Here is a 12,953-nt window from a genome sequence, read left to right as displayed (position 1 = left end):
CACCTTGTCCCACCACTGTACCTCTGCCTCCTAATGTGGAAAGATCATCACTTGGGTTTGTGTTCTGACACCCATTAAGTGCAGCCTCAGCCTTTATTTAGGGAAATAAAGCTTGCAAGTGAGGAGTTCCACACAGAAGCTCAGTTCTGAGTTTGCATCATGTCCCTATTGACCACCCTCCTCCCCTTCACCTGCAGTTGTCTGACTGCCAAGCCATCAGTACTGATGCGTGTACCACCTCTCATCTTATCTTGACCAGTGTCACAAAATCCGACAATCCCCCGGTTTCTTGAATCTTTCTTGTAGTCCCTGCTCCTGCAGGGCAACAGCCACTCCAAACTACCTTTCTGCATCCTTCAAACCACACTGTGGTCATTGCAGCCCACAAAACACGCTTTCAATAAAAACATCCTGCTCCTATTTTGCCATGCTGGGAATTTACGTGCACCACGCCGTAAGACATACAGAAATTGTGAAGACAATATCCCAGCTATTATCACACCACAGGCTGTAGAAGGCATGAGTACGGACTTGGCTTTTCAGATGCTGATGATCCAAAAGTTCAATTATCCGAGTGGACAATTTTCATGAGCATTTGAGTATCCCTCACCTTGTTTGTTCTAATTAAGGATGATTAGGTAAGCAGCAGATCTTTAAAATCAGAACATACCTGTAGATGCCTAAAATCTAGACTTTATCTGCCCCAACTACCATATCCTGGACATCATATCCTAGAGGTCGGCTCTAAGGCAAAGCCAGTGAACTTTTTAACTATGAATTTGCAGTCTTTTTCAGGTCAGTGAAAAAAAAAAAAAATCAAACCATGCTCGTTCCTCACATCGTTCTCGCATCCTCCTAGCTGGGTCAAACTGAGCCAGTTCTTTCTCAACATAGTACAGCACCTTCATGGAGTCCCTTTCCTTGTCAGCCTGGATCCTGTACCCTTTGCGCACTGCTAGGGAGAAAAGAAAAGCATTAGAGGAAAACACATTTAAGTCCAAGGAGACTTTCCAACAATACCACTTCTAATAGTTGAGCTCACGTCTGCAGGCAGGTAGGCTGCGTCTTCCAAAACAGAGTGAGTCAGTCCTTGCTTCAGAAGAAATTTGTCTGTAACGTGGGATGTGAAGTTGTGAGCAGCTGCATCATTTATAAAGTTTGCAGTAACAGCAAAAATGGTTTGGAAATGCCCAATCTGTACAACCAAATGCATCAAGTGGTGTCATTGCCACAGAGTGATTCCACCTCCCACAGAGGATGGCAGAGAGAAAAGTAGCACTCATTTCCCCTTCCTCAGCACTACAGAAAGGATTCGTCATGGTATGGGAGAAGCAGTCCCAGAAGATCAGGCTTCCTCTATGCAGCAGGGGCCATAAGCTCCCAGCCTGCAGGGGAAGCAGGTGGCTGAGCATTTGGGAGCTGTCACTCTGCAGGACCACTCCACCCTCCCATCCCTATGAATTCTGCTCACACAGGCTGAAGAGCATGTGGTAGGAGAAGCTCCAGAGAATACAGAAGGAAACACACAAAGTCCCACAAAGTACGTCACACCGCTTTGAGATTTATACCGAATCCAATGATGGGGCCAATCAGGTCACTGGGTAACTGTGAAACTGCCTGCTCTGGCATTCTTTACATGCTTTATTTTACAGAAAAGGTATGTCTTACACATACATTAAGCGCCTGACTCCTGGGACTACTCCATTTGCAGGGGAAGCCTGGACAGCTTTTTTGGCTTTTCCACATTCCTGTGTGTAGAAAAGAAGCCCCTACACACCTGGAGCCACAGCAGCTCCAACTCTGGCAGGCTGGCTCCATGCACACTTTACCTGCTAACCCTCTGAACAGCCTGACTACCTCAAGGCAGGTCTATAGTCAGCAAGCAGAGAACTCCACCTACCAGGACTTTGAAGAAAATACCTGCTTTTACAGCAGATTATTTAAGAAAGGTCTCAGCCTGGGGCTATTTCAAGATTGACGGAAACACCGGTCTAAGTACAAAAGAGAACTACAACCCTCAAATTCAGCCTCATTAGAGAACTGTCATGAGGACAATTCACTTAGCACTACAAAATGGAACCTGTCTGCCTTGCATGGGGTTAATATGTTCCCTTGTGTGAATACTGCAGTGTTGCATGAGCGCTCCTCTTGTGGCACTATTTAAATACTTGGACGGTGGTTTTGAGCCAACCTGTTCTTTCTGTTTTATCCCACACCCCGATACATCAAGCTACTAACATATGGGTTTGGTAGTACATTGCATAGTATGCACTGTGTGGGCTGAACAAGGACTTGGCAGAGGTATTCTTAGGCACCTTCTGTCCTAAACTGCTGTGCATGTGTCTGTGCACTATTAAATAACCATGCTCTGCTTCAGAAACGGCTGTGCCATAGAAATGGGTAGAATGATTCCTGTAATAATCCCGCAAATTGCTTCAGGAGGGAAGCGCTTTACTGTGGGTTTTGACTGTGCACATGTAAGTAATTACATCTTGAAATATTACCTTGTGTATCTGTACTTGGGAAAGGTATTAGATGTTAAAACATAGTATGGGTCTATCAGGGTCCTGCTTTCAACGTGTCTCCAGACAGCTTAGCTGACAGCAGTCTGGAGTTTCGCCGTGTTTTATTATCCCCACGAATGTGTGCACAACGACTGCAAATGCACACAGTGATTTACAGAACACAAGGAACCCTGTCTCTGCCTTCCAAAGTGGAAGACCATCACATTTCTTGAAGTGAGGTTGCCGCTATGAAGAGGGGCTGGACTGACTGGCCTCAGAAGCGATGACTCCTGCTGCACTGCGTGAACAACAGCAAGGCGAGTTCTCCACCTCACCATCGTGGCTGACCTCTGTCTGGTACCTTGCCAGGAAAGAGGCCTCTCGCTATTCTTTCTTCTGATGTGCCTACTAGGAGCTCAGCTAAGCTGCCACCTCATTTATACACAGGCCAGCAAACAACCATCAGCTGGAAATTACTCTGACCTACTAATAACCTTTGGGGAACTTGAACAGGCAGCCTCCAGACTGTCTCCCCAGAGCCACTACTCACGCTGAGGCTGTGCCAAATATCTATTTGGGCAATATCTATAGCGCCTGGAACTGATGGAGAATTAGCTAGGCTTCATGCTAGCTTCATGCTCGACTTGCTATTGCAGCTGTGTATCAAAAGGCAAATGAATTTCTTGGTTAATTCTGTAAGCATCGAGAAATTAACTTTGGATTTAAATCTGCAAAGATGACCATGAACAGCTCATAGAAAGTATTTTCCATTATAGATGAAGCATCTTTTGTCTCTACGTTTATTTATTAAATACTTCTCACAATGATATTGAATGTTCAACTTATTAAATCTCTTTATTATTCCTTGATGTGAGAACCAAAGATACTATTGCTTCCTCCTCACACCCTTCTTCATCTGTAAATTGCCATAACCCTTTAATAAGGTCTGAATATTTTTAGGCCCATCTTAATTATAAGGGAATAAAGATGCAGAGACGTTAACCACTTGTCCAGAACCATTCACTGAAGTCAAAGGGAATGGAACATTCTTCCCTGTTAGACCATATTTTCCTCTCCTGAACAGTTCATAAATTTCTAATGCTTAATTTGTGTTTAACTAGACACTTTTTTTATTCTTCTGTGGGTGGAACCAAGTCAGCCAAAACTGTAAGCTGTTTCCCTCCCCAGAAAGGACATCACTACTATTTTTTTCACACAAGTGCAGTTAAGAAGTAAATGATGTCTCATCTTTATACACTTTCCATACCAAAGGTCTGGAGTCCAGCTCCCAGACGAAAAGCTTCCCTGCGTACATGGTTTAAGGAATCTATGCAAGAGTCCAGGTAACCACTGCATTTAAAATAGACAGAGCATACATCCTAACTTATGTGTTGCCAACACTCTTCCAGAAACGAGAGCTGAAAGTTTATTTTTTTCCCTGTTCAGCCCTAAGTTTAGGATGGAGCTCCTAGGCTTCACTGGAGCTTTGTCACATAGCTTTTATGTAACCCGAGACAAATTTTCTAAATATCCTCATGCCTGAGTTTGCTCACTAGATCACCTCACAGGGGTCATTTATAAGCACAGAAACTATCTAGGGCAAAGGCTGTCATTTTTAGCCTGGCAGCCAGGATTACAGAATCCTCCAGTCTCTGTCCCCCAGCACTTCTGATCCCATTTTTTTAAATAAACTTGACAGAAAGGTTGAAGTCTCAAAGATACCAAGTTTCAGATCAGACCCACACTGGCTGCGTGGAGGACACAGAGACCATAGTTAGCGCTCCTTCTGAGAAAAGGCCTTTATTATAAACTCACCATTACCTGTTTTGTTTAGCTTGCTGTCTGGCCAACCAGCAAATAAGTAGCTTGGAACAGCCACATAATGTTTTCTCTTCTACAGCCTGTAATTAGGGGATATTCTGGCATGGTAGAGGACTTTAAGAGAAAAGGAACAGGGTGCAGGGTATCACCCTTCCTTAGCTCCACAGTTCAAGGAATACCTTGAACAACAGGTGCATGATCCAGACTAAGGGTTTGTCCATATTATTGCAAAAAATATTAATTAGAAATAAAAAAAAGCTTAAGAACCTCTGTTGTCTTGCCACAACAGTTAAACCTCTGTAATAATAGTTTTCTACATTAAGTCCAGCCAGCTGATTTGGACTGTATAATAAATGCATCTTTCTGTGTAACGAACATGGGATGCTAAGAACCGTTCCATTTGGTTACCAAATGCATCCACAGTTTTTCATTCTGCATTTGTGCTCTGCTAGTAACGTACAGCAGACGAGACTGGGGCTGTGATCTGACTCTTCGAAAATCCCTGGAGTTCCCACAGCCAACACCACGCTCTACATGCAGTGACATTTTTCACAGGAGAAAAAAATTAAGCACTGGGCCGTCGTTCATCATTTTCTGACAAAGGTTTTTGAATTGGATACGTTCTGCTTTGGATCAGTGATTGATTTATTTCCTATTTCAAAATGCTCCATTCCAGAGCTCTGTTTTGATTTCAGTGGGAAGAAAAAAGTATGATTGTTGAAGGAAAATACTTTTTCTAATTCCAGAAGGGTTAATATACTGACTGGGGCAGCGGAAGGATGTGAGGGTTGTTCCAAAAGCTTAATTATTTGATTATGCTACTTGATCTCGTCTTTTCAGAAGTGTCTTATTGCCATGAGCAAATTTAACAATTGATAGTTAGTGTGGTGCTTTGAAATCAGACATGTGGCTGGATCAATGGCAAACATAGTGTCAGTATGGTGACTCTACACTGGTGAGAGTCACTTCTGCTGCAGCATGTTTGAATTTAGACAGCCACTCTGATCCTGAAATGTTAGCATGTGGCTAAATAGCTACCCTCTTTTTCCTTGATGGCAGCTTCCTTTGCAGCAGGAGAAGTGACCCTCACCAAGAGAGAGTCATCATACTATGTCTGACACTGATGCACAACTCCTTTCTAGTTAGAAGCCTTTTATCACTCACATTTCACAAATGCAAAGGCTGAACAAAAAAAGTGATCTACTGACTTCTGTAAGGTAGGGGAGGGGGTCTATCCCCCAATGCTCTTGGGCAGAAACACCAAGGGAGCATGTCCCCATGCCCAAAATGCCATGGGGACAGTAAAACACGCTGCAGCAAAAACTGCTGCCGGAGGGCAAGCAGTGCCCTTATAGAGGTTAGAAAGAACAGTTTACCAAGAGAGAGCACCTTGCAAGGCATCAGCTCTAAGGGGAAAATGGCCACGATCTCTGCTCCCCTGAAATCATCTTCATCCTTTTCTCCTCTGCAAGTGAACATCTGCAGCAGTAATGAGAGGGGTCCCGGACATAAACTTGGCCTCCCATGCCCTGCTGACCTAATTAGGCACCCACAAACTGATGCTGTGCTGATGGCACTAGAAAAGTTGGACCATGTGGCCCTAAGGGATGCAAATATCATTGTCAGAACCAGGATTAAAATACAGTTTCTCTGTGTTTCTTCTGTTCATACCACTCTATCAGTGACAACCATTCCTCCCTTTCCCAGCCCTGTTCCCAGTAAGAGGACCGAACGTTGTGCCTGGCACTGCAAATTACCATTTTGGCTTCCTCCGCTGGAGTCACCTGGGGCTAAGGGAGGGGGGTGCGACTTATCCATCAGCACAGCAGGAGACGGGACACCAGCTACAGGAACACTGGGGATGTAGTATGGACCTGGCATGGAAGAGACTGCAGGAGGGTACCCGGCTTTTGCTGCTTTGCCTGCTACATACACTGAAAAAGAACAGCAGTCAGCATCACACCAGCCTCCCACAGACCCACACGGCACATGGCCGAAACCTGCACATCACCAACATTGGTGACAACGCAGCAGGAGACAACTGGACAAATGAAATGACAAGGACCAATCTGAATTTCTCTAAGCCTCAAAGGGCACTAAGGGGAGTTTAAAAAATGCACACGGTAGGTCAGATGAGCACTGCAAGATGCCCAGCAACTGAAAGACATTCAGCGTGTTACAGCTGGCATTACCGCTGCCATGATTTAGTGGCAGTTCAGCTTTAAAAACAACTGATGACTCAAGTAGCAGGGATGAGGCTCATGAAACTTGACAGATCTGCCTGAGCCTGATCAGGAACCTTGCTGGGTTGCAAGGATTTTGCACTGTTGTAGAGGGCAGCTGCTTTGCATTGCCAGGAAGAAACCTCCCAGGATGCTCTTAGCTCTGACCGCCAACATTCACTGACATGACAACAACTTTGGAAGGGGAGCATGACACTTTGGAGAAGCAGACACAGCTGCCAAGGCAGGGAGGGCTCAGGGAATTACATTTGTAATTAACTTTGAGCACTCAACCATTGAGCAATAGGTCAGATGCTTCACTCCCTAAGAACTAGTTCTTTAGTCAAGCAAAGTGCTCAGGGCAAAGGAAGCAATATTAGCAGATTCTCCTCCTGTTCTGCCAGGGAGCAGAAGTAGTGCAGAAGATTTGCACCAGGCTTGGACAGGGTCACTCACGTGCCCGGGGACAGCAGCAGGACTCGGGACAGCAGGGGCAGCGGACGTAACAGCAGCAGCTGTGTGGGCAGCACTGGCACCAGCAGATCCCCACCAGGAGGAAGAACAGGAACGCCCCCAGGATCACCAGGCCCACAAAGACCCACTCTGGAAAAGAAGGGGAGAGAGAGATACTTACAGGATTGCACGTTGCTGTGGAAGGGAACGTCAGCAACATCCTCCCAGGGGAGAGCATAGGGGCAAAACAGATATGTGAATAACAGAAGTGGACTTCCTGCTGGTCTAGGACTACGTCCCCCTCTGTATCAAAGCAGAAATGGCACATGACAGTGAGAAATGGAGCTACAGAAATGTGGTCCCTTCCTGTGACGTCTCTGGCTGGCTGAGAGGCGAGTAGCACGGAGGCAGGAGCTCTGGTTCTCCAGCACAGAAACCCTTCGCCCCACGGCAGACCTGTATGAACACCGCAGGACATACTCCATTAGCATTTGGATCTCATCAAAGACTCATTCTTCCCTGTTCATGCCCTGCTTGTGTGTTTGTTCCCTACCCACATTCTAGTTTTAATGGGACAAACGATGGTGAAAAGCACACTATAAATAGCCCAGTAAATGAGCCAGGCCTGCCCCTTCGCAACTAGGCCCACGCATGCAATTATTCTTTTGAATGTGCCAAACGAACATCCTATTCAGGCAATGCAGCCAGCCAGGAAACCTAAAAACCTTTCCCCCCCGCTCCCCCGCTGAAGCCTCAGATGATGTCTGCCAGGTCCCGAAAGGGAACGGCTGAAAAACACCCTACAAGTGAAAGCACAGAAGAGCTGGTCCACAAAAACCAGGATGGGGTTTGAATGGGAACAGGAGTGAGAAGAGGTTTCTCAACCTTCGCTGCCGGGAAATCTGCAGTGGCAGCAGCCATGGTGGGAGCAGGTGCCCAGCCTGTGCCGAGGCAGCTCCCAGCTCTGCATCTGGCCACCCTGCGCTTTGCAGGAGACTGTGTGTGCGGGGCTGCACCTACCGCCACATGGCAATTCCCCGGATTAAGGGAATGGTCAGTGAACACATCCGGACCAAGACATTTCAAGACTTTGAATGTATAGGAGGCCTGGAGTTGGTTTTACGTCAGAGAGATGCACCAACCGATCTAGAAGTCAGACCGCTGCTGAGGGAAAATCTGGGGGGAAAGACTCCAGGTGTACCCAGGTGGTTATTCAACCACCTTGGAAAGATGGTAAGAAAGCAAAGAAAGAAGTGGTGGGGCTGCTTTGCAGAGAAAAAAAAGCAGGAGACCACTGTTTCCGAACAGAAGTCCAGTGTTCACTGAGGGGTCTCCTGGTACATTATTATTTAAGATGAAGAAGTATTGATACAAGGATTGCAATGAGAGTACAGAATCACACTGGAAAAATAGTGCACCTCTCACCTGCGTCGCTAAGCTGAAAAGTCAAGGAAAAATGTTCAGGTTGGAACAATCAAAACAGAAGTTTTTTCTAGTTCTTAATAAAATGCAAAAATAAGAAGTGTCATTTTTCATTCATCCACAGCATTCTGTTTGAACAAAAGTAAAATTCTTAGCTTTGTTAGTTTTCCTTAACTCTTCTACAAACAATTCCCTTTTTTTAATGCCATTTTTAATCTAGAACTTACAATTTCCTTTAAAAAACACATCAGTGAAAGATCCGGCCTTTACAAATCAAAACACTTCATTTCAGAAGTGTCAAGTGAAATGTTTTATACTTTTTTAATATTTTATTTCTTTTTTTGCTGAAACAGAAGAATTTCATTTAAATTTGCAGATAATTTTGGTCCTTGTGGAATAATTTTTTTGGGTGAAGCTACTATATGCTGAGAAAAATTCAGCTAATGAATAAGGAAATGGCTGGAGGGAACCATTCATGAAGGGAAAAGTAAGAGCTGAGAGGAGATTACTGATGCAGTTCCTCAAGTGCCAGTTCTAGGAACCATCTTATTTAATATTTTCATGAATGACGTTTACACAGAAAATAAGAATGTGTTAATGTATCTTGAGGGTAAGAGGTAGGGAAGTATTGTCACTAAAGATGAAGACTGGGATATGGTATAGAAAGGGCCAGTTGTCCTTGGGCCTACAATAAGAAACATGAAATGCAGCAATTTCAAGGTATGCAGGAATACTTTCAAGGTCACACATTCAAGGATTAAGAACAATTTCTGTTCTGAACAGGACTTCATTAGTTGAAAACAACTGAAAAACAAGAGAAACAATCCAGTATGCTATTCCATCACAGGACAACTGCAACCGCTTATGCAATACAGCCACAAAATGGCAAATGTAATCCCATGCCCAGTAGAGGAGGAATTTCCAGTAGCGTTAAGGAAATATTAATGCCATCATACAAGGCCTCCGTGTAACTTCATCTGAAGTTACTGATGTTATACAGCTCTCATCATCTTTGTAGAAGAAAAGATAAATTCAGGCTGGAGCGGATGCAAAGCAGGGATTTGAGGGGATGAAGAGACTCGATAACCTGCCTGGCAGCAGGAGAGCTGAAGCTCGCTGCGTTAGTCTATTAAAAAGGCGGCTGAGAGCAGACGTAGCTTCTGCCTGTAAATATGCTAGGAGGATGAATGCTAGGACGAAAAGCAGGTATTATAGTTAAAGGTCTTACATAAATGGGCATAAACAGGCTACGAATAATGTAGATGGAAGCTAGAAGACGCTAGAAGACATCAAAGGAAGCGATGCAACAGGAGGGAGAAAGGCCAAACCCAGACTGTTCTTAAGCTTGCTAAGCTTATGGAAAGGATGAAATTACATGGCGCTCAGGATAGCAAGCAAGATAGCGAGCCAGACTACCCTTTCCAGTCCTGTACTTCCTAATCTACGCCAATCCGAGCAGGGCAACAGCTCAGGGGCTTTTTCTTTTGTCATGTTCTCATCTTGCTCTCTACGACCATCACTGATACAGAGAAGGAGGTGAAATAGTATCGCATGACAGAAGCGGCCAGCCACAGCTACGCAATGAAGCTCAGATGTCAGATCTCCAGAGCTATTAGTGAACAGTTCACAACCACTCCATAAAGGATAAAAGCCTGGTAGAGAGAAAAAACAAACAGCAAGTCCATTGTAAGTGTATCTGTGGTCTCTGAAAACATTGTAGGAGTATAAAGGGAGGTCAGGTTAGTATGTACATTGCACATTGCAAGATACTTACTCAGCACTAGGAGTGGATGTTTGAAATGACTGTCCCAGTCACAGGGACCTATGAGTCACGAAGGATTTTACTTCACAGGAAGTCAGACCATTTGCTTCTCTGATGAGGTTAAGAAAACAGCAAAAGAGCCTGCTGACTCCTCCTTTATGCACAAAACTGGGATTCAACCACTTTTACCTGCAATTCCCTAATCCTTCCTCCAGTACAACTCTTATCTTCTGTCACAGCCCTTCCAGATACAACTGTGTAACCCTGAGATTCAAATGACTACCACGCTGAAATGCTATGTGTCCTCGCTGTTTTGTGCTTCAGGAGTATCTGCTTTTGTTTGTTCAGGTAACAGGCAATGCTAACAGCTGAAATGTGGTTTGCCGCTGCCTTTTACACTTTCTTGTTGTTTATACTCATGCAGTGAGGGTACCAGAAAGCTACCTGGCCAACACACAAAAATTTTATACCCATTCAATAAAATTGTAAATAGCGGGGAAAAAAAAGTGTTAGGCAACAGAGAATCAACTTCTGTCTACACTGAAAAGACCAAACCCTCTCCTGCTATGCTGAACTTCCAGGAAGCTTTGGGTTACACTGGAGGCGGGGGAGTGTCTGCCTTCTCTCCATTTGCATCTCTGGGACAGACTTGAAAATAGCTTCACACATTTATGTGGAGTTGCATTTTTGCACAAATGTGTGAAAGAAACACTCCTTGGGCACTGTCAGGGGATGATCAGATGACTCAAGGGCTAAATGTTCTCACAGCTTTTCGTTTCAAGGACAATCTGTTGCACAGTCTCTGTTTCCTCTGCAAGGAGTGCCGGAACTGGTGGCTCTCATTAGTTTGGTTAGCAAGGGATTTATCATGGGCAGAGAGCTTTCATGTCTGGTCCAACCACCTGGTGTTACTTAGATAATGCCCTGGCCATGCAGCACAAGAGGGGCTGTGCTACTGATGGGTTGCTAACCAGTGCTCTATTTCTAGCACCTCCTGTGCTACCATCTGTGGCGATGGCTGTAACGGTACTCGCAGGATAGGGTCTGGGGAGCGGAAGTTACTACTGCACAAGAGCAGCTGACTTACAAAGCCATACAGGCACATGAGGCTGCCGAGGTCTCGCAGGCTGGAGCGGCGTTACCTGTGTGCTAGCAGGGGGAGAGCAGAAAGCTTGATATAAAACCTCCCCTGAACAGCGCTTGCATTTCTGCTCTCACACTGGTCCTGGCATGACATCAACCATCTCTGTACGTTGGCTCCCAGCATGGCTATTCCTCCCCCAGGTCCCAGCATCAGCTCGCTCAGATTGCAACCCAACACACTTTCCCAGTAAGCGATAGGCTTTTCCCTTTTATCCCCAGATAAAACACACGTAAGAGTGAAACGTACACCACATAAAGATGCTGTAGAAAGATAAACAGACAAGATGACAGAGGACTGGGTGATTGAAGGGTGAGATGACGGAATACCTGGCATAATCTCCACAGCAAAACTGGGCAAGAGATCAGCAAGCAGCCCTGTCCTGCCTAGAAAAGACAGAAGGAGGAGAACAAGGAGAGGTTACTGCAAGAAAAACACACTCCCCAGCCCCTGCCGTAGCCTCCAGTCCCCTTCCTCATCAGCCCACTTGCACTCTGTTAAGTGAATTCCTATCAACCATAGATGTCATCCTGCTCGATGCCTGGTGTCTGCCTCTGCACTTCTGCCATTTCTGTGTCCTTGCATTTTATCTTTATCAGCAGAGCTGGGGGGAAAGAATCTGGAACAGAGCTTCTCCGATCTAGGCACAAAATGACAAGAAGAGGGAGGTCCCCTTAGCGTGGTTACACGGTAACATCTTTCTGGAGTTATGCTCTACACATGCAAAAAGCTCCTGGAAATGCACGACAGCCCTCAAACAGAAGGATTTACTTTAAAAATGTACTGATGTAGTTTGCATGGATGTGAAACATCTTTAACCCAAGGCCCCTGACAAGTCAGCCACATGCATCCAACACCCGTGGGTGGTGCTCTCCATGTGGGTCTCTGCAACTGCAGAGACAGCTCCAGGGAAGGAGTCTTGAAGTGAGTATGTACTACTTATTTCAAGATGCACGAGCAACTTGGTGAGATTGTGTGATATAAGGCCAACTCTCAAGCAAAGCAAACCAACCAGGGAAGGATTCGTGTCGAGATTTGTGGAATCACTTTGCAAAAGGAAAAGAAAAAAAAAAAGCAAGTCAACTTCTAAATTATAACTGAATACAAACAGAATCCAAGCCCAAAGGCAGCTTGGTGCCTAGTTGTTTTGGCACTGAATGTCTGGGATATTTCTAATACACAACAAACACCCTGCACAGTGTTCAGCTATAATTTACACACACCTGTGCATCGGCAGAACAGCCCTATGTGCAGCTGTGCTGTGTACTCTTTTATATAGCACCAGGATCATGCTAGGTTTTTTAAAGACATGCATAAGGTAGGACAGCTGCACTCTGAAGAGAGACATACATTGTGGATATAACATAACAGAAGCAGCTAAGGGTAAGCCAATGCAAAAGTGGTACAAAGGTACCTTTAACCTCCCCACATGCCCTTCAGGTCCTGCACTAAGCAGCACTCTGACACAATGATGAACTGGATCCCAAGTTCCTTGGCCTCTAATCTGTCCTTGAAGCGTGTTATAATCAAATTCCCACTGTCCATTTTTTCTCAGTGCTTCAGTAGAGGTTCTGTAGAGATCAAAAATCCACAAGGATGCCTACTGGAGCCATAATAAACATACTCTG

General features: G+C 45.1%; 1 protein-coding gene across 7 annotated transcripts in view; it reads right to left on the bottom strand.

The window, feature by feature from the left end:
- Positions 1–12,953, bottom strand: part of ILDR2 (immunoglobulin like domain containing receptor 2) — a 50,020-nt gene that overhangs the window by 10,428 nt on the left and 26,639 nt on the right. For 4 of the 7 annotated variants that reach the window (XM_076351421.1, XM_076351373.1, XM_076351411.1 and 1 more), the window contains 4 exons: positions 11,655–11,711; positions 7,004–7,150; positions 6,083–6,259; positions 839–955 (listed from right to left, as the gene is read on the bottom strand). In XM_076351421.1, coding sequence (XP_076207536.1) covers positions 839–955; positions 6,083–6,259; positions 7,004–7,150; positions 11,655–11,711 — 498 coding nt within the window. The remainder of the gene's footprint in view (positions 1–838; positions 956–6,082; positions 6,260–7,003; positions 7,151–11,654; positions 11,712–12,953) is intronic. The other 3 variants (XM_076351383.1, XM_076351394.1, XM_076351404.1) reach the window with 3 other exon arrangements.

This window comes from Aptenodytes patagonicus, chromosome 1 (assembly GCF_965638725.1).
Source record: "Aptenodytes patagonicus chromosome 1, bAptPat1.pri.cur, whole genome shotgun sequence".
NCBI classification, from domain to species: domain Eukaryota; kingdom Metazoa; phylum Chordata; class Aves; order Sphenisciformes; family Spheniscidae; genus Aptenodytes; species Aptenodytes patagonicus.
Note: the sequence above shows the minus strand (reverse complement) of the source record. Positions and strands in the feature narration are given on the sequence as shown.